At 56.0% G+C, this 17,603-nt stretch overlaps 1 protein-coding gene across 1 annotated transcript; it reads right to left on the bottom strand.

Annotated features, from left to right (window-relative positions):
• Positions 1 to 1,181: 1,181 nt before the first annotated feature.
• Positions 1,182 to 10,905, bottom strand: NLRC3 (NLR family CARD domain containing 3). Its single transcript, XM_010719355.3, is given in 20 exon segments — positions 1,182 to 2,524; positions 2,631 to 2,714; positions 2,785 to 2,868; positions 3,001 to 3,084; positions 3,200 to 3,283; positions 3,515 to 3,598; positions 3,741 to 3,824; positions 3,915 to 3,998; positions 4,846 to 4,929; positions 5,134 to 5,217; positions 5,573 to 5,656; positions 5,965 to 6,048; positions 6,356 to 6,439; positions 6,762 to 6,845; positions 7,522 to 7,608; positions 7,896 to 8,793; positions 8,796 to 9,638; positions 10,381 to 10,641; positions 10,742 to 10,775; positions 10,777 to 10,905. Coding segments are annotated over 20 exon segments (3,369 nt in total). The 5' UTR covers positions 10,840 to 10,905; the 3' UTR covers positions 1,182 to 2,433.
• Positions 10,906 to 17,603: the final 6,698 nt, after the last annotated feature.

The following is a 17,603-nucleotide window of genomic DNA, read 5'->3' as shown; positions in this document are numbered from 1 at the left end:
AGAGTGTAGTCCAACCCCTCTTTTATTGAGCTGAAGGAAGGAACGCACAGCAGTTACCTGAAAAACCAGGAGCTCTTCCATCTCTCACATCTCTAACACCCAAAGTAGTTCCTCATCAGCTGAGCTAAGAACTGGAAATGCCCTGTCAGGATGTGCCAAAACTTTACAGGTAAATAGTCCACAGCTTCTGTGTAGTCACAGTACGTGTGTTAGTGCTGTGCTGGAATGCACACAGCTGTGTGAGCTTGAGCTGAGCTGGCAGTTAGGACCCCTCTTTGCACCTTTAGTTATAAAGTTAATTGGCATTTGGTACTTCACCTCAAAAAAGCAGAAAGTTGTCAGTGCTGGACACCTACTGCAGAGCCGTTAGGGTGATCCTCTGGCAGCCAGCAAGGTGCACGTGCTGACTGCACTCCCTTCTCCCAGGGGCTGAAACGTCCTGGTTTTAGCACCTGATCTGAAAATACTCTTCTATGTTACTTAGGGAATCTGTTCTGATTCTCCCTGGATGCTGCAGATGCTTTTGACCTGTGAGGCACGTTGCCCAGGAGGCTGGGCACAGTGCTGGAGTTCAGAGTGCAGTTTCAGAGCGTGTTTTCTATGCTATTTTCCTGTACGTAGGCTGAAATGGAAAACTGAAGTACTGCATCATGTGCACAGAACCAGGGTCTCTTCAGGCAGCACTGCCACCTAGCCTTCAGCACAGCCCAATGGCAGCTTCTTCTACCAGGTATGAGCAGCAGGGCAAGAGCAGCCTGCTCCTAGCACTGCTGGAAAGGAACCCCTGAGCAATTGCCCCGTTCAGTTCAGTGTCTGTATACAGCTAGGTGTGTGTACGTGTGCTCAGACTGATGAATGTGTTTCAAACTGATGTTAACCCTTTATGTCCTGGAGCCCCAGGGTACAGGAGGCGGCTTGAGATTGCTGATTGCTGTTTCCCATTGGCATTTTGGGGAACATTGCACCTTGGGTTTAGGCAGAGCTGGCCCCAAGTCTGTTTGCTCTGAAGTATTGGTGACAGAGGGAGAATTTCAGTGTCATTATTTCCTATTGGAGAAAGTAAGCCAGCTCCTGAGATGTAAAAGTCCCACTGGAACAGCTGTGAGGTCCCCAGTCCAGGCAGAGGGGCACGGGCCTGGTAGTGCACCTCGATGTGCTATGTGATCACTCACAACCAGCAGAGGAAGGCAGCTAGGATCTCATTTATTTCCAAGCATGTACATACGGCACAGCTCACCTCAATATTCCCCCAGGGTCAGCCCACAGCGGTTTTGAGCAGCTGCTCACTGCCCTGACTCCACAGGAATGTGTTCAAGTGCGGCTCTGGGAGGTGAAGGGAGAGGGGCTGCTGGCTGTGGGGTTGGGGGGGTTGCACAGAATGGCTGCTGCTCCAGCTGCGAACCCAGCACCTTCTTGAGAGCCACCACATCTGCCACACACACAGAGGCATCACCTGGCACCTCTGCTTTCAGCAGCCACTTGCTTAAAAGGTGACCCAATGGCAAGAGCAGGGAACCCAGTGGTCCTCAGCTTGAGGGACAGAACTTTGTCTTGAGGCACTCCTGCACCAGGGTGCGTGTGCTGGAGATGGCCCATCTTCATGCAGTGCTGTTCCTCCTGCTTCCTTCCTCCCAAGGCCTTTCTCAGTGACTGCACTCCTACGCCTTCAGATCCCTGTCTCCTCCAAAGGATGTGATGTAGGGCAGCAGTACTGAACACTTGGGAACTGTTTACTCAGCCAAAGCCAATGTGATGTTGTGGGCATGGCAAACCACACAGCTGCACAGGGAGCAGCCCCTGCTCTGCAGGGACAAGGGACCATCAGACTTCTCATCTCAGTAGGATTTCAGCAGCATCCTACAGGACTGGGCTATGTGTGGCTGCCTGAGAAGGGGCTGCTGTTTCGTGCAGTGTTCCGGGCATCCCTAGCAGACCTAGACAGAGAAGGGCTGGCACTGGGAGCAGTGTGCTGGGGCCAGGCTGGGGTGCAGTAGCATTTGCCTACAGCATCTTCAGGTGGGTTGGGAGCAGAGCTCCTGTGCAGTCAGGGTGTGCCTGGTGCAGGACAGGCTGTGGGCACAGCACTGCAGCGGGGGAGGGCTGCTGGCCTAGGGTGGAGTTGAGTCACCCATGTGTGTGAGAAGGACCTGCCCTGTAGGATCTGCCCCCTCCCATTTCCTTTTCATCCATTTATGCAGCCTTGAAACTCCTCCAGTGCCTGAGTGAACAGGCAAGCTGTGCATTCCCCAGCTTCTAACCCTCCTGTGCTGCTGATTCAGAGCCCTGGGACCCAGTAGCAGCTTTGAGCCTCTGTGGGGCCATGCTGAGAGCTGCTGGGCTCTCCCTGCCCCAGCTTCTCCTCGATGGGTGGGCAGTGAGCCAAAGGGATGTCCTCTGCCCCCCCAGGCCATCTCCTCGCACTGCTGCATGCCCTCACACCACCACCACGCAGTCAGGTGAGTTGGTCCGGATGGCGTCAGAGATCATCTTGGCTCCCGACTGGCCGATACGGTTCCCCTGCAGGCTGGGAGCAGGGAGGAAGAGCGATTCAGGATCCCCGGTGGGTGTGAGAGAAGCTCCCCAGCCCTGCACCAGCCTCACCATCCAGCTGAGTGCTCACCACCACTTACTTGACGTAGGTGAGGCCGTGGTTGCCCCTCAGCGCAGTGGCGATGCAGATGGCCCCATCCATGCCCAGGGAGTTCTCCTGCAGGCTGCGGTGGGCAGTGGGGTCAGGAGGGCTGGAAGGCTCCTGCCTCTCATCCCTTGGAACGGGATACTTACTTGAGCCAGCGGAGGCTGCGGTTCACCTTCAACGCGTTGGCCATTGCCTTGGCCCCTGCCACACTGATGGAGTTTCCCCTCAAGCTGCAAAGCAAGACAGGCTATCAGGAGGACCCACGTCTTCTACAAGGCAGCCCTGGGCCAGCAGGGGGATCTCGGACACCCCAGGGAGCAGTGTCACAGTCATGGGTGCTCACTGCCCTGCTGAGCACTTACTCCAGGACCTGCAAGCTGTTGTTGACCATCAAGGCCTCTGCTAGGGCTTGGGCGCCAGCTGCGCTGATGGAAGCTACCTGGAGACTGCAAGAGAACAGAGTCTTTCAGTGTCTGTCCCGAGGTGGCTGCTGTGTGCTAATTAGACATGCTAATCAGACCAGCTGCAGTGGCAGGGCTCTGCCACAGCCTGCATGCTCACTGGAGATCTGCCAGCGTGGTGTTGACCTTCAGCGCAGCAGCCAGGGCGGCCATTCCCTCATCCCCAATGGCATTCTCCTGCAAGCTGAGACAAGCAAATACTGTGTCTGCCCTGAGAAGATGGGGGTAGGGAAATGGGCAGCAAAGCGCATCAAGAATGGGGTATGGTGTGCCAGAGTGCCTGGGGGGCCACACACATCCAGCACTCCCAACCAGGGACCGGGGATGGGGAAGGGATGGGGCACATGGAGGAGGCAAAGGGCAAAGTAATCTCCTGACTGGTGCCCATAGGAGGATGCTGCCCACCCATGCTTACTCGAGGCTGGCCAGGCTGCCATTGGACTGCAGAGCTTGTGCCAGGGCCACGGCTGCTTGCGTCTGAATGAAGTTCCACTGCAGGCTGCAAGAGGAACAAGATGTGAAGGGCTGTGGGATGGCCCAATCCCTCTGTGCTCAGCAACCATTCACCCAGAGTGAACCCCTGTGGGTGCATCCAGGATGGACAGTCTGTGGGAGACACACCGGGTCCGATGGAAACTCACTGGAGGGATGTGAGTGCCTGGTTCTCCTTCATGGCCAAAGCGATGGCCTTGCCGCCTTCATCATGCAGCAGGTTGGCTGCTAAGCTGGAGGCACAGAACAGAGGACATCATCACACAGAGGTTGGGACGGCACTGCCCAGCAGGCTGGGTCACCCCCGGGCCCATGGGACTTACTCCAGCTTCTTGAGAGTGCAGTTGGTGCGCAGGGCATGGGCGATGGCGGGGCCGCCCTCCTTGCTGATGGAATTCTCCCGCAAACTGAGGAAACACCGGGGCTGGGGAGGAGCATGGGGGGACCGTCTGCTCCCCACCACCCCTTGGCCCCAGTCCAGGGCTGCAGCCATGCATTGCAACAGCATCTCCAGCACCATCTGCGTTTCTGTTCCCTGCACTGCTGCCCGCAGTGAAACAGAAACCACAGCTTTCCTCAACCCTTCCTAGAAGAGAAGCCTGAGAGCTGGCCTTGTGGTGTGGGGCTGCACACAAAAACGCTGTCCTAGAGCTCTAACTACTACCAGATGCCAAATCTGTTAGGAAAGCCTAAGACATGAGGACGATGGCTGACGTTGGAGGCACCTCAGGGTCCCTCTGCCCCAGCAGGACACCCAAAGCAGAGCGCAGCCCCACAGGCAGGCAGCTTTGTGAGAGCTCTGAGGAGGAGACTCCGTAGCACCTGGGCAGCCTGTGCCAGGGCTCTGGCACAGCACAGCAGTGCTGCCTGGTGTTCCCCTGTGCATTTGGGATGGCTATCAGCTGGCTGAAGCTGCCACAGGTGCCCCGCTCCCTAGAGCTGCTAGTTTTCTCTGCACATCCAGCAGATGTGAATACTGTAGGATTATCAGGCTTTTTTGGCCTCTCCCACCGCGAGTCATTGTGACATGGCTGCACTGATACAGTCTCATGGGGAGAAAGTCAACAGCACAAAGAAGAGCTCTCAGCCATCAGAGGGACCAAAGCTGCTTTCAGCAACCGAGAGCACTTGTAGAAGCAGCCAGGCACAGCCCTGCACGCCGAGGAGCTCCAGCATCCCATGTCCTGGTTGCTGTGAGAGCTGTGCATGCAGGAGCCGCTATCGGACGGGGTGGCCAGTGGGGCCATCACTTACTTGAGGTCGATGAGTCCCTTGTTGGAGCAGAGAGCCGCTGTCAGCGCACTGACCCCGGTGTTACTGATGGAATTGCTCTGCAGACTGACACAGACAGAGGGAGGCGTTAGGATGGGACAGCCGAGCCATCGCTGTGGGGCTGTGTTTGGGGTGAGAGGGCCTGTTTCACCGGGGAACTGGCAGCTCCCACATTGGGGAGCCGAGGCTAAAGGAACAAACGTGGAAGGAGCAGTGGGCACCCGGTAAGGGGCAGTGGGGCAGCAGGGCTACCAGGCAGGGAGCACTCACTCGAGGCTTTGCAGACTGTGATTGACCTTCAGGGCTTCAGCCAAGGCAACCGAGCCGCTGTCTCCTACAGAGTTGCTGGAGAGCCTAAGACATGAGGACAAGCAAGCATTACCAACAGCTATGTTGCAAGCAGAGCTCATGCCAGCAGTGTGGGGTCTGCAGCCTTGCCCTGCCCAGGACCCAAGCAGTTTTGTGGGCCTCCTCTTGCTGGGCTCAGCCTCTCTGTTCACTGCCTGGCTCCCTGCTCCCTCCCAGATACGTGAAGCATCTCTGCACCAGGTCCATCCAGCAGACACTCTGCTGCCCTTCCCACCTCCAACTACAACAGCTGCCCCAAAGCACAGCCCAGAGCCCTGCCAAGGGTTGTGCCCGTGGATCCCAGCTGAGCACAGCACTGAAATCACCATCCCTTGGCCCTGTGCTGCCCCACAGCTCTTACATCAGTTCCTTGAGGCTGCAGTTCTGCGCCAGCGCCTCTGCTAACTTCTTTGCACCGTGGGCACCAATGGAGTTTTTCTGAAGGCTGCAAGGGAGAGAAGCCAGGAGCATCAGCCAGCCCCAGGCACAGCTCCATCAGTGGCACATTGTCCCCTCCCTCCCCTGTGCACTGCTCTCAGCTCTGGCAGTGCTCTTTCCCCCCCTACATGCACCCTGAGGACATTTCAGGTTGGGAAATAGGTGCCTAAAGGACTGGTCCACAGGGCTGTGACAGTTTCTTTGCTATCAGGGATGGCATGGGGACAGTAAACTGGGGGAAAGCACAGGGAGACATGGCCAAGCCAGAACCAGCACAGGGTCTGCTGGTGGCAGGGAGAGTAGGGGGTCACTCACTGCAGGGTTATCAGCCTGTGGTTGGTCAGCAGGGCCTCAGCCAGGGCCGTGGCACCCTCCTCCTTGATCACATTGTGCTGCAGGCTGCAAGGAGAGGAGCAAACTGCAAGTGAGTGCAGGGCAGGTGGCATCTCTAACCACAACACCCACCCAGACACACACTTATGCCTGGGACTGGAGCGGTGCTGGGTGAGCAGGATCCCACTGCTGCTGCACTGTGCACAGTAGGGTCTGCTTTCCTGTTGTGCTGCCCTGCATCCCAGTGGTGATTTAAGGCCCCTCTGATCGAGGGCTTGAGGTTGTGCCCGGGTCCCACAACTCAGGAACACCAAGATGAGGGCTGTAGACAGCTTGTCCCATGCCTCTTCTCCTGCGGGTGCTGCAGACTTACTTCAGAGAGAGCAGGACTTGGTTTTTTTTCAGTGCATCAGCCAATGCTTTCGCTCCCGATGGGCCAATGGAGTTGCTTCGCAGGCTGAGGCAAGGCAGGGGAGAGAGGAGCAGAAAGGATGAGGTTAGGATGGGGGTAGAAAAGCAAGAGCAGCAGCTGTCTGCCTGCACTGGGATGTCCCAGCAGGATGCTCCTTCAGCCACAGGGCTGACTTCCCCTCACCCCCAGGCTGGTAGTGCCCAAGTGAGATGCTGTCAATCTGATATTATTAACAAGCCCGCGTGAAGGGACTGTGAGCAGCCAGTGTGTTCTGCTGCCCTGGGACACAGCTGGGTGTCGTTCCCAGCTTGGCCAGGTGGGATTTGGCTCTACATGAGCTATTTGGTTCAGAAGGGGTAGCACTTACTCCAGCGCTGTCAAGCTCCTGTTCACCATCAGCGACCTGGCCAGTGCTTTGGCACCCTTATTGCAGATCTGATTTTCTGCCAGACTGTGCAGAAAAAGAAAGCAAGAGTCTGTCATGGGAGAAAGAAGCTCTCACAACCCCTGTGTGTCTGCAAGGAGAGGGCAGCATCAGGTTGGTTTGTGGTACAGCCACGCTTGCGATGACTTCCAGGTGTGCTCTGCTGGGGTGGGATTGCAGGGACAAGTTGGAGGGTTTCTGAACTTCACATTAATTAATGAAGTGAACAAGGGAGCTGCCCAGATCACAGCACAGGGGGCTCTATGCACAGCTACAGACACGGGAAGGGAGATGGGAAATTGGAGACGCATCTGCTGGGGGCCACACATCTCCAGGCATCAGCTGGTCTAACCTGAGCCCCAGGTGCCCAGCAGACAGCCACAACCCTGGGAGGCGGTGTATCAGAACGAGCAATCTGTGCTTGCTACCCAAATTACAGGTTTAAGAACCTGTAGGAGGCAGGAGGCTGGCTGAAAATAGCAGGGGTGGGCGGCACGGTCAGGGCTTAGGATGAATCAGCCTGCACAAGGGGTGGGCACAGGGCTGCTGATGGCAGCTATGCTGGGGGACCAGCAGACAGCAGGGGTGAAGTGAAAGAGGCTGAGGGGCAGGGCTGTCCTTTTCACCCAGCAGCTGATGGGAGCCGACTGGATGGTCCTGGTTCTGCTCTGGAAGAGTGCATTCCGCCTGGGCCAGGTCCTACCTGAGCCTCTGGATCTGGCAGTCCTTCACGCTCAGCACGCTGCCTAGCAGCTCCATCACGTTGTCCTTAAACTGGTTATTGTCCAGCCTGGAGGAAATGGAAGGAAAGAGCAAAAGCAAAAAGAACAAAAAATGAGGAAAGGACAGCGTGGAGACACAGCTGTCTTGTGACATCTCCTTAGATGGAAAAACTGAGGTGCAGAAGCAGAGTTGATTTCCCCAGGACTGCGGAGCTGTCACAGTGCCATCCCCAGGACATCTTTCTGCTGCTGGGCAGCATTGTTGGGCCCACATCTCCACAGGCACTGGGGAGTTTGAGCAACACGTGGAGCAGCCCAGTGTCCCTGCTCGCTTCTCTGTTCCACTGCGACTTACCTGAGGCTGTGGCAGAAGAGGAGCTGGGGGAGCAGGCTCTTGCAGATGTTGTAAGTCAGGCAGTTGGAGAGGTTGGTCTCCTCCACGCACACATCAGAGACCTGCAGGAGGTACGCCAGGGCAGAGCAGTTCACTGGCGTGAGCATCCCAGCCAGGCTCTCGTTCTTCATCGCCTCCTCCACAGCCTTAGCGATCTCCGTGTGCTGAATCTCATGCAGGCAGTGCACGGTGTTCACCGTCTGCGAGGAGATAACGTAGTTCGTGTTGAGGCAGCCCTGCAGGAAGCTGATGGCTTGGTTCCTGTAGCTGTTGTGCTCATCCTTCACCAGGAGCCAGCCGGAGAGCAGCTGGTTCACCTGTGGGGAGAGCAGCCCGGAGAGGAACCGCACGAAGATATCGAGCTGCCCGTCCTCAGCCTGCAGCGACCTCTGAACGGCGCTCTTGAAGTGGTTGAGGAAGCCCAGCTTGGGCCAGGACATCCCGCTCTCCGTGAAGAGATCGAATATTGCCCGCTTGGCAGCGGTGTAGTAATAAATAGCTGCTAAAAACTCCTGTATGGTTAAGTGGGAGAAATAATAGGCCGTGGAGGATTGCATGTCCTCTTTGAGTAAGAGTCTGCTGCACAAACTGCTGTGCAGCAAGGAGAGGTCTATGCCGTACGTCTTCATGTCCTGCTCGTAGAACACGTGCTTCCGTTTGAGCAGCCCGTAGAAGGCCAGCCTGCCCAAGCTGCCCATCACTTTCTTGCTGTTGTTCACAGCTTGCTCGATTCTGAGGGTTTCTCTCTGCCTTTCTGGCCAGTCACTGCTCAAAGCCATTTTAAAATAATAGGAATAGATTTCTGACAAGGTCTTAGGAGCAACTGTCAGTTCTTGGGGTTGACCGGTGCTGTTTTTAGGTAATAACCAATTGAAGAGCCGTAAATCCTGCAAAATCCAGGAACTGTGCACATGATGTGCAAAGATCTGTTAGCCTTGATGTGATGCAGAACCTGGCTGGATAAGTCTCTGTTGTCAAGGAACATCTGGTCCAAAAAGTCTTTCATCTCTGCAGCCCTGAAGCCGCGTATTTCCGTCATGCGGTCTATGAGCCCGCCGGGGATCTGGCTGGCCGCCGTGGGCCGCGAGGTGACCCAGACAGAAGCCTCCTGTAGCAGGTTGCCTCGTATGATGTTGGTGATCAGATTGTCCACTTGAATCTCCTTTTTGGGATCGGTGCACGCAACAGTGTTGGAAAAATCCAAAGGGGTCTTAAACTCATCCAAGCCATCAAGGATGAGCAGCGTCCTGGCAGCTCCCGTGGAGATGCAGTTGGGTTCGGTGATGTGGGGGAACGACGAGCGGATGAGCCTCTCGGCAGAGAGCTTCTCATAGGTGTTGAGCTCCCGGAAGGTGAGTGGCAGCACGAACATGATGTCCCTGTTGATCAACCCCTTTGTCCAGCGACCAACAAACAGCTTCACCAGCGTGCTTTTGCCGATCCCAGCCACCCCCGTGGTCACAGAGATCCGCGGGGGGATGCTGACCTTGGACAGGGGCAAGAAGAGCTTCTCTAAAGGGATGCTCTTGGATACATTTTGTAGGCCTTTGGTCATTTCCATCTGCAGGATGTCATGTTCCTTCTGCTGGATGTCAGTCAAGCCCTCTACTAGCAGCAGGTTTGTGAGGCGCTGGAGGGAACCTATCTCCAAGCTGTTCCCATAGAAGCTTTGGAGGCTCTCCAGATGTTTCTGCACCATCGGTTCTGCACAGAGAGAAATGAAACAGGAGGTAAGGAGGAGAAGAACCACAGATGAGAGATGCAGCCACTCCCATGAAGAGGGGAGACCTGGGCAGGAAGGTGCCGGGGATCTGACCAGCCTCACCTTCAGCCTCTGCTCATCCCTATAGGTCCAGAAACCCATTTAAACTCAGGCCTGAACCTCTAGCACCTGCCTGAGCTACATTTAGGAGTGCCTGTCTACAGGTCCATCACATCTGTGCCTGCTGGTTTGGATCCTGACCCATGAACTGTTTTTCCAGCTTGTCCTCAGACTTACTTCATCACTCTGCACTCACCTGGTGGTCACTGGCCTCTTCATGACTCTGGCTGTCCTTGCTAGCCTTGATTCTGACCTGTGGCTCAACCTCAGCCCTGCCTCATCACCACCCGAACCCCAGCAAGTTATTTATGCTGAAGTGTGATGTAAGAAGGGACTCTGGGGGAGCAGAAGCTGGTGTTTGGGGCTGCTAGCTCCAATTAGGGAGCAGAGATGTCTCAGATCTAGGGTGCGAGCCTGGAGGCTGTGGCTCAGCACTGCTGAGATGTTCTGCTTGCTTTCCCCCCTTCTCAAGCTGCTCAGAGACGTGTGCTAGAGCGGGCAGGAGGAATGGTCCCTGAGGCCTGGCATGGCTCCTGTCATCTCCTTGTGCATCTCAAGGTGCTCCAGCAAATGCCAGGGCAGGCACGTTGACACCCTACATCCCTCCCGCCATGGGCTGCCTACCATAGACAGTGATGTGGAGGTAAAGCTGGGAATTGGTGGTCTCGATGAAGCTCTGCAGGGACTGGGAGGCATGGCTGCCCTTGCCAGCCAGGATGTCCACCACGGCCCTCACCTGCTCGGGCAGGGAGCTCGCCTCCTGCGCCCGGCCAGCCTCCTCCACCGTGAGGAGGTCCAGCCTCTGCAGGTAGCCGATGATCTCCTCCAGGAACTGTGATGAGACGGACCTCATCAGCTGCCTCCGGTAGCGACTGATCCAAGCCTCTGCAGGAGAGGAGAGCAGGAGAGCTGTGGCTCGTGCAATCCCTGGGCACGCTGCTCGGCAGCTTTCCGCATCTGTGCTGCTGCCCTGGGCACCACTCACCTTCCATCAGAGGCGTCCCGTGGCATCGGCGGTCGTGGGGTGATGAGCACAGTGTTCACAGCAGTGCAGACTTTAGCCTGCACCCACCACCGTCCCATGGACCGCCCGGCAGGCAGCACGTCAGCCCAGGCTCCTGCTGCCACACTCAGCCTTTATCCATCCTGCTGCAGGAACGAGAGAAGAAGCACGGTGGGGAGCTGCCTCGAGCTGACACTGCCCTCCCCACCACCAGCATGCCTGCGCTCAGCTTTGCCCTACCTGGTCCTCTGATGCTAAAATCCACCAGCATTCATCTTGGCTTCTGGCTCAGGTCAAGCAGGAGATCAGATTGCTGTGGGCTCAGCCAGGGCAGCCCATCGTGCTGCAGCATCCCTGCCTGCCTGCCCACATCTCGCATCCCACAGGCTTGGTGCCTTCCCCAGCACCATTTTGCAGGTGCCTTTCTCAGGCATGCTGTGATTGTGCTAATGCTCATACAGTGACAGCTCCCTGCCATCTGCAGAGCACCTGGCAACAAGTGTCTGGGTGCCAGCATCATCACCTGCAGGCCAGCAGGACTGCAAACTGCTTGAGAATTTCCTTTGTGTTGTGAAGGAAGTTGTGGAGCAGCAGCAGCAGAATGACAGAGGGCCCGTTTCAGTTTCAAAGCTACCTACGTCCAGGGCCAGCGTCACAGCGAGCAGGTCGGTGGCAAACACCACATCCTGTTGCAGAGCTCTGCAGACACTCGATTTCAGCAGCGTTGGTGAATCACTACACAGAGCAACACTTACCTGCTCCCTCCCCCTTGTCTGCCACAGATGAGCGCCAAACCACTCGCCTTTTGCTGGTTTGTAAGTGCACGGCAGCCCTGTGCACCAGGGCTGTGCAGATCCATGCCATTTCACCCCAAAGTGTGCCAGGCTCTGCCAGGAGGATTGCAGATGGAGCTGTGTTTGCACAAACCCACTCCTGAGCAAACTTCAGTGATGCTGCCTTGCCAGCAGGGACAGCAAGCTCTCATTTTCTTTGCTCTAACAAACCTGACCTCTTCCAGAGGAAAAGCATAAATGTAGCTCAGAGCAAGAGAACCTGGTGGAGTTTCTCATCCACGGTACAAAGCGAGGATGCTTGGGGCATCCTCTTTGCAGTCTCTCCCGTTCATCCTCTTGCCAGGAGATCCATGTATGATTTATATGCTCCTCCTCAGCTGCCCAGCTCTGACCCCTGGCTGCAGAGCTCTGTGCTCCCCGCTGTGCTCCCTTCCTCAGCTGCCTTTTTTTTTCATCCCGCAGGCAGCCCCGTGATCAATTAAGATACTGGCATAAATTAAACAAGCTCAGTGAGAATTCATTGTGAAATTATCACTCTTTAATGTCTTCTGGTCTCTAACCGGCCTGGAAGCTTTGCACACAGCAGTCTCTGGGTTTCTCATCTTCACTCTGCACCCAGTAACGTGGCCAAAATGAAAGAGTTTCTGCTGCCTGCAGGCATGTTTCCTTCTCATCCTCCAAAACATGGTTCGCTGGCTGAGAAAAGCCCTTTGATGGGGGAGAACTTGCTCTAAGGCCAGAGGTTATTTAATCATGTCTCCTGGTGCTACATCAAAATGGAATCCTGCTGCTACAAACCAGCAACAGCTCAGCTCAGCTGAAGACATCCGACAAAAAGAAGAAAGCAGCAGAAGAAATGATGCGGAGGCAGCATTTTTTTTTTCCTACTCTCTGTACAAAAGTTTCCCATGACTGCAGCACCAGGGCTGGTTCACTCCTGGGGCCCAGGTAGTTGACAGTGATATATATCTACATGGGCCAGGAAGCTGCAAACAGCTGCAGCAGTGGAGACCCAGCCATGCCGTAGGGCCGTGCTGCCTCCAGAGGGATCCTGCATTGCTGGGGGTGTCCCAGGAGGGCTACCACCAGACATGGGGCTCTGGGGACACAGGGACCCTTGAGGTGAGCGGGGAGGCAATGTGTGGGGATGCTTCTGCTGGCAACCCCAGGGGCACAGCAGAGTGTGTGGAGTGGTTTGCTTGTCTTGCAACAGAAAATTCATTCATCTGAGGATGTCTGGTCAACACCTGTCTGTTCTCTTAGCAGAGCTGAGGCTGTACCCCCTACATCACACCTGGGAGCTGAGGGACACAGCCAAGCAGCCCCTACTGCTGCCACATCTCAGTGCACTGCATCCTGCGCCTGGCTCCAAAACGTGTGAGCAAGACGTGACTGCTTCTGCTCATCTTTGGCTCTGTGGAGGTACACTCCTCTTCCTGAAATGCCAGTATGGAACTAAAGAAACTCTCTGAAGGGTTCATGATGAGGCACGGGGCTGGGATGGTGACAGCAGGAGGGTAGCTGGTGGTAGCAGCTTCGTGATGCTCTCTGCTGCTCCCGGCCTCCAGGGTCTTCCTCCTTCCACCCATCCTACCCCAGGAGGAGAGTGCTGGGTGCTGTTTGCTGCTCTGTGCTGGTAGAGGCAGGATACCTCACTGAAGCCATAAAACCCTGCAGCTCCAGGCTGCACTGCTCAGCCCCAAACCCTCCTGCAACAGCCATGCTGTCAGTGTGCGGTCGTGCTCTCAGCACACCCACCAGGGGTTTGGGCTCCTGCACACACAGCAGGCCTGGTAGAGCCTTCTGTGTGTGGTTTGAGTGAGCAAAGTGCAGAGCTGTGCTGCCTGGAGAGCTGTCCTGTGCTGCTGGGAGGGACTGGTGCAGCACATAGCATCTGTGGGCACCAGGCTGCCCGCACATGGGAAACAATGGAAAATGGCTGAGCTGCAGTATTTAGGTACATTACAAAGCTTCTCTTGCAGGGGAGTTTGAGCAGATGACCTTTAAAGGTCCCTTCCAGCTCAAACAATTCCGTGATTCTACAATTCTGTGCCCTCCCATCTTATCACTGCTGCGCTGGGCCTTGCTGGGTGCTCGGTGAGCTGCAGGCAGGATGAGTGCCCTGGGCCCTGCATCGAGCCCTGCATTGAGCCCTGCTGCTCTCGTGCTCACTCTCCCCCAGGCACAGCAGCAGAGCAGGCAGCCCATCTCCCACCATTTCCTGGTGCATGTCTCAGTGGCATCCTGCTCCTGTGGTCTCGAGGGAGGGGTGCAAAGAGCAGGAAAGTGCTCCTGCTAAGGTAACAAGGGAGGTGTCAGGTACTCTTGCTGTGAGACCGGAGGTCTCCTCACCAATACATCACTGAGCAGCACTGGATGCTTTTGTTTTTCCTGCTGCTTAGTTACTGAGCAATGAGGGCAGCTTCCTCAAGAAGCTCAAGAAATGTCCAGGCTGATGCCTGCAGCTGCTCTCCTGCTGATGGTTTGAGCAAATCCTCAGGCATGAGGCGGGCTGCCACCTTTTGGAACAATGGAAAAGAATTCCACTGAAGCAACGAAGCATCTTCTGCATCATACCCAATTACAAAACCTGCAGATCTGCAGGTGATTTACCCACCTAAGTTTACACGTGGCTTTAAGGTGCTGCCTTATTTTAATTTTGCTGTTTGGATTTCATGTTATCCAAAATTATTATACCTATAGAATGAGTTTCCTGCCAGCCCTGCACTGTGAGAGGACTTTCTCAACAACCAGAGTGATGTCCTGCAGGGACCTGACCATGGCCCAGGACACTCTTCAGCACATACACACGCACAGCTAATGGAAAGGCAGATCCTCTCCCTGTGAGCAGTCCCTGCCTCTCTTGCCTAGGGGATCTGCTCTCAGGACATCAGCACAAGCACTGAGCACCAGTAGCAAGGTCAGCAAGGCCAGGGTCAGGCTGAGCCCTGATAGGGAGGCAGAGCTCCGGGTGCTGCACCCTGGACACAGCAGCCATGGGCTTTGGTCACAAAGTGCCTGCCCAAAGCTGCAGACCCCAAACCTTTAGGGTTTGCAAGCAAGAAAGCTCTCTAGAAAGAAACTTTTCTGCAACATCGGACATCCTCTGTGCTGTGATCTCCCCAGCCCGCCCCAAATGATGCGCCTGCCCTTGGATAAGCCTTCCCACACCATGGTCGAACCACAGGTGCTGCAGCAGTGGTGGTGACAGTGACAGCAGCCAGTCCCTGCTCTGGCTGTCCCACATCTCCTGGGCTCATGGTCTGAAGTGCTTACATAAGAGCAGGATTAAGCCTCACACACCAGCCAGGTGATCCACACCTGATCCACAGCACAGCACGCCGGGCACAGCCACACCGCTGAGCCCATCACCTCGACCTGCCCTGGTGCCTGAGGTTCACACGTTGGGTTTGGGCATCCCCATGGGCAAAAAGAGCCTGAGGAGGCACTGGGTGCTGAGCCTTCGGCTTCACTGTCTGCGCCTGAGCTCTGCAGGGACCCTGAGGAGGAACACATGGGTGCAGCTCAGCTTTCAGTTCTGATCGGGCTTCAAGCCTGCTGCAGGAGCCTATCTCCCTCTTTGATGCTCCAGGCTCACAAGCAGCATGATGAAATTAAGGATCCTTATCTCATCCTGTTTATGCTATGTAGCATAAACATGTTCTATTTAGGCTACACTTCTTTGGCTGTTTTTGAAGAGGAATGAATTCATCTAAACATCTCTAACATGGGGGCAGACCCATGCTGCACAAGAAGATGCCCTGACTCCATGCACGCGCCTAGCAAACGAGGGAACAGGATTGGTGATGTGGGACAGGTTCCCATCGGTGCCTCATTGCGTAGGACTGCTCTCAAACCTCCCCATTGCAGGCTGGGAGAAGAGAGCTGGGACATCCCGAACATCAAAACCAGCACCACAGCAAATGGCTGCCGCAAAGAGGGCTGCAGCATCTTGACCCCACCCCGCGCAGCCAAGTGACATGCTTCTGTCCCCACGTACCCCAGGTGACAGCGCTAGCAAGGCCTTACCTCGGCGCCGTGACACCTTCCCCAGGTCCCCATGCAGGCAGGACGGGCGGGAGGACATCTTACTGCAGGTGGGAGCATCCCCCAGGCCCCTCCATGGCTCCAGAGCTTTGCACTCGCCTTGTCCAGATGTTGGAGCACAAGATGCAGGATGGCAGCTGTGCTCCTGCCCCTATGGGAGCAGTGCCTGGGGGGGTGGGCACCCACACGGCACCGTGCCAGCCCTGCTCTCGTCGTTCTCAGCTCTCCTCGCCCCTTCCTGCCGTGGGCCTTGCTCTATCTTCCTTCCTGTGGCTGCTGTGTATGCAAATCAAGTGCAGGCCTAGCAAGAAACCCACAGCCACAGCTGCCACAGCTCGGCCGAGCTGCATCCAAATGGAAACAAACCCCCCAAAAGCAACACCACGGGTCAGCTGGTGATGGCAGGGCCCAGGAGCTGCTGCTGCTCAAAGGCCCTTGCAGCCCTGGGGCATCCCAGTGCTGTGTGCCCCCATGGCCAAGAGGGTCAGTGGTGTCCTGGTTGACCAATGGTTGTCCAGTGGTTGACCACGAGCCGGCAGGTTGCCCCAGTGGCCAAGAAGGCCAATGGAACCCTGGGGGGCATTGCAGAGGCCAGCAGGTGAGGGAAGTGTTCTCTGCTCTCCTTGGGGCACTGTTGTGCTGGGCTTCCCAGCTCCAGGCAGACACGGAACGACTGGAGAGTCCAGTGGAGGGTGCAGAGATGGGGGGCCTGGAGCACATCCTGATGGGGACAGGCTGGGAGCCCTGGGGCTGTTCAGCTGGGGAAGAGAAGGTTGAGGGGGGAATCTGATCAGTGCTGATCGATATCTAAAGGCAGGGTCAGGAGGATGGGGCTGGGCTCATTTCAGTGCTGCCCAGTGTCTGGGCAAAGGGCACAAACTGCAGCGCAGGAAATTCCATATGGACAGGAGGAAGAACTTCTTTAGGGTCCCAGAGCCTGGCACATGCTGCCCAGAGAGGTCGTGGAGTTTCCTTCTCTGGAAGGAAATATTCAAAATGTGGTATTGAAAGGAGATGTTCAAAACCCAACCTGGACATTTTCCTGTGCAACTTGCTGAAGGGAACCTGCTTTGGTGGGCAGCTCCAGAGGTCCCTTCTGTTCTGTGATTCCATAGTGTAGTGAGGTTTATATACTCTATTTTGTGGTGTCTATTTGAAATACTGTGTGGGATATGCTCTATTCTGAGCAGCCAGGTCACGCTCCAGGCTGGGTTACTGCTCCCTGGCAGCTCTCACACCCTTGTTCCATGCCAGCCCCAAGGAGCTGCACATCCCACAGCCTGCCCCAAGTCCCACCAGCAGCTCTGGTAGTGCAGTGTGTGCTCACCAGTGTCAGTTCACTGCAGCCCTCCTGCTGGACCCCAGGTTTTGGGACAGAATCAGAGAACCAGAGAATATCCCAGGTTGGGAGGGACCCATAGGAACCGTGGGGTCCAACGGCTGGCTCTGCACACCCAAAGCTAAAAGCACTGAGGGTGAAGGCACACCTAGCACATATAGGACTGAGGACAGCAAGGCAGGACACAAGCAGGGCCAACTCCTATGTGCACACAGCATTGGGCCGTGCAAAAAGCAACTCTTTCCATTATTCTTTTCCAATTTTTTATACCACACTTCAGCACTTGCCAAAATAAATAAAGGATGAAATCACTTCTGCCAAGATTTGCTTAAACTTTAAGAAAACGTATTGCGAGCTGAACCAAAAGCATTCACTTGGTTAAATGTCTGAAAAAGCTTAGAGAACATCTTCGGAGCTGAAGGTGCTGCCAGGAGCAGACGAGCAGAGCCGAGTGGAGCCGAAGGCGGCGTAGCCGAGGCGAACGGAGCCGAAAGGAGCCGAAAGGAGCCGAAAGGAGCCGAACGCAGCCCAGCCGAGCCGAGCCGAACGGAGCCGAAAGGAGCTGAACGCGGCCTAGTTGAGCCGAGGCGAACGGAGCCGAAGGGAGCCGAACGCAGTCCAGCCGAACGGAGCCGAACGGAGCCCAGCCGAGCCGAGCCGAACG

This window comes from Meleagris gallopavo, chromosome 16, assembly GCF_000146605.3.
Source record: "Meleagris gallopavo isolate NT-WF06-2002-E0010 breed Aviagen turkey brand Nicholas breeding stock chromosome 16, Turkey_5.1, whole genome shotgun sequence".
NCBI classification, from domain to species: Eukaryota; Metazoa; Chordata; class Aves; order Galliformes; family Phasianidae; genus Meleagris; species Meleagris gallopavo.
This window is presented reverse-complemented; position numbering and strand designations above follow the sequence as displayed.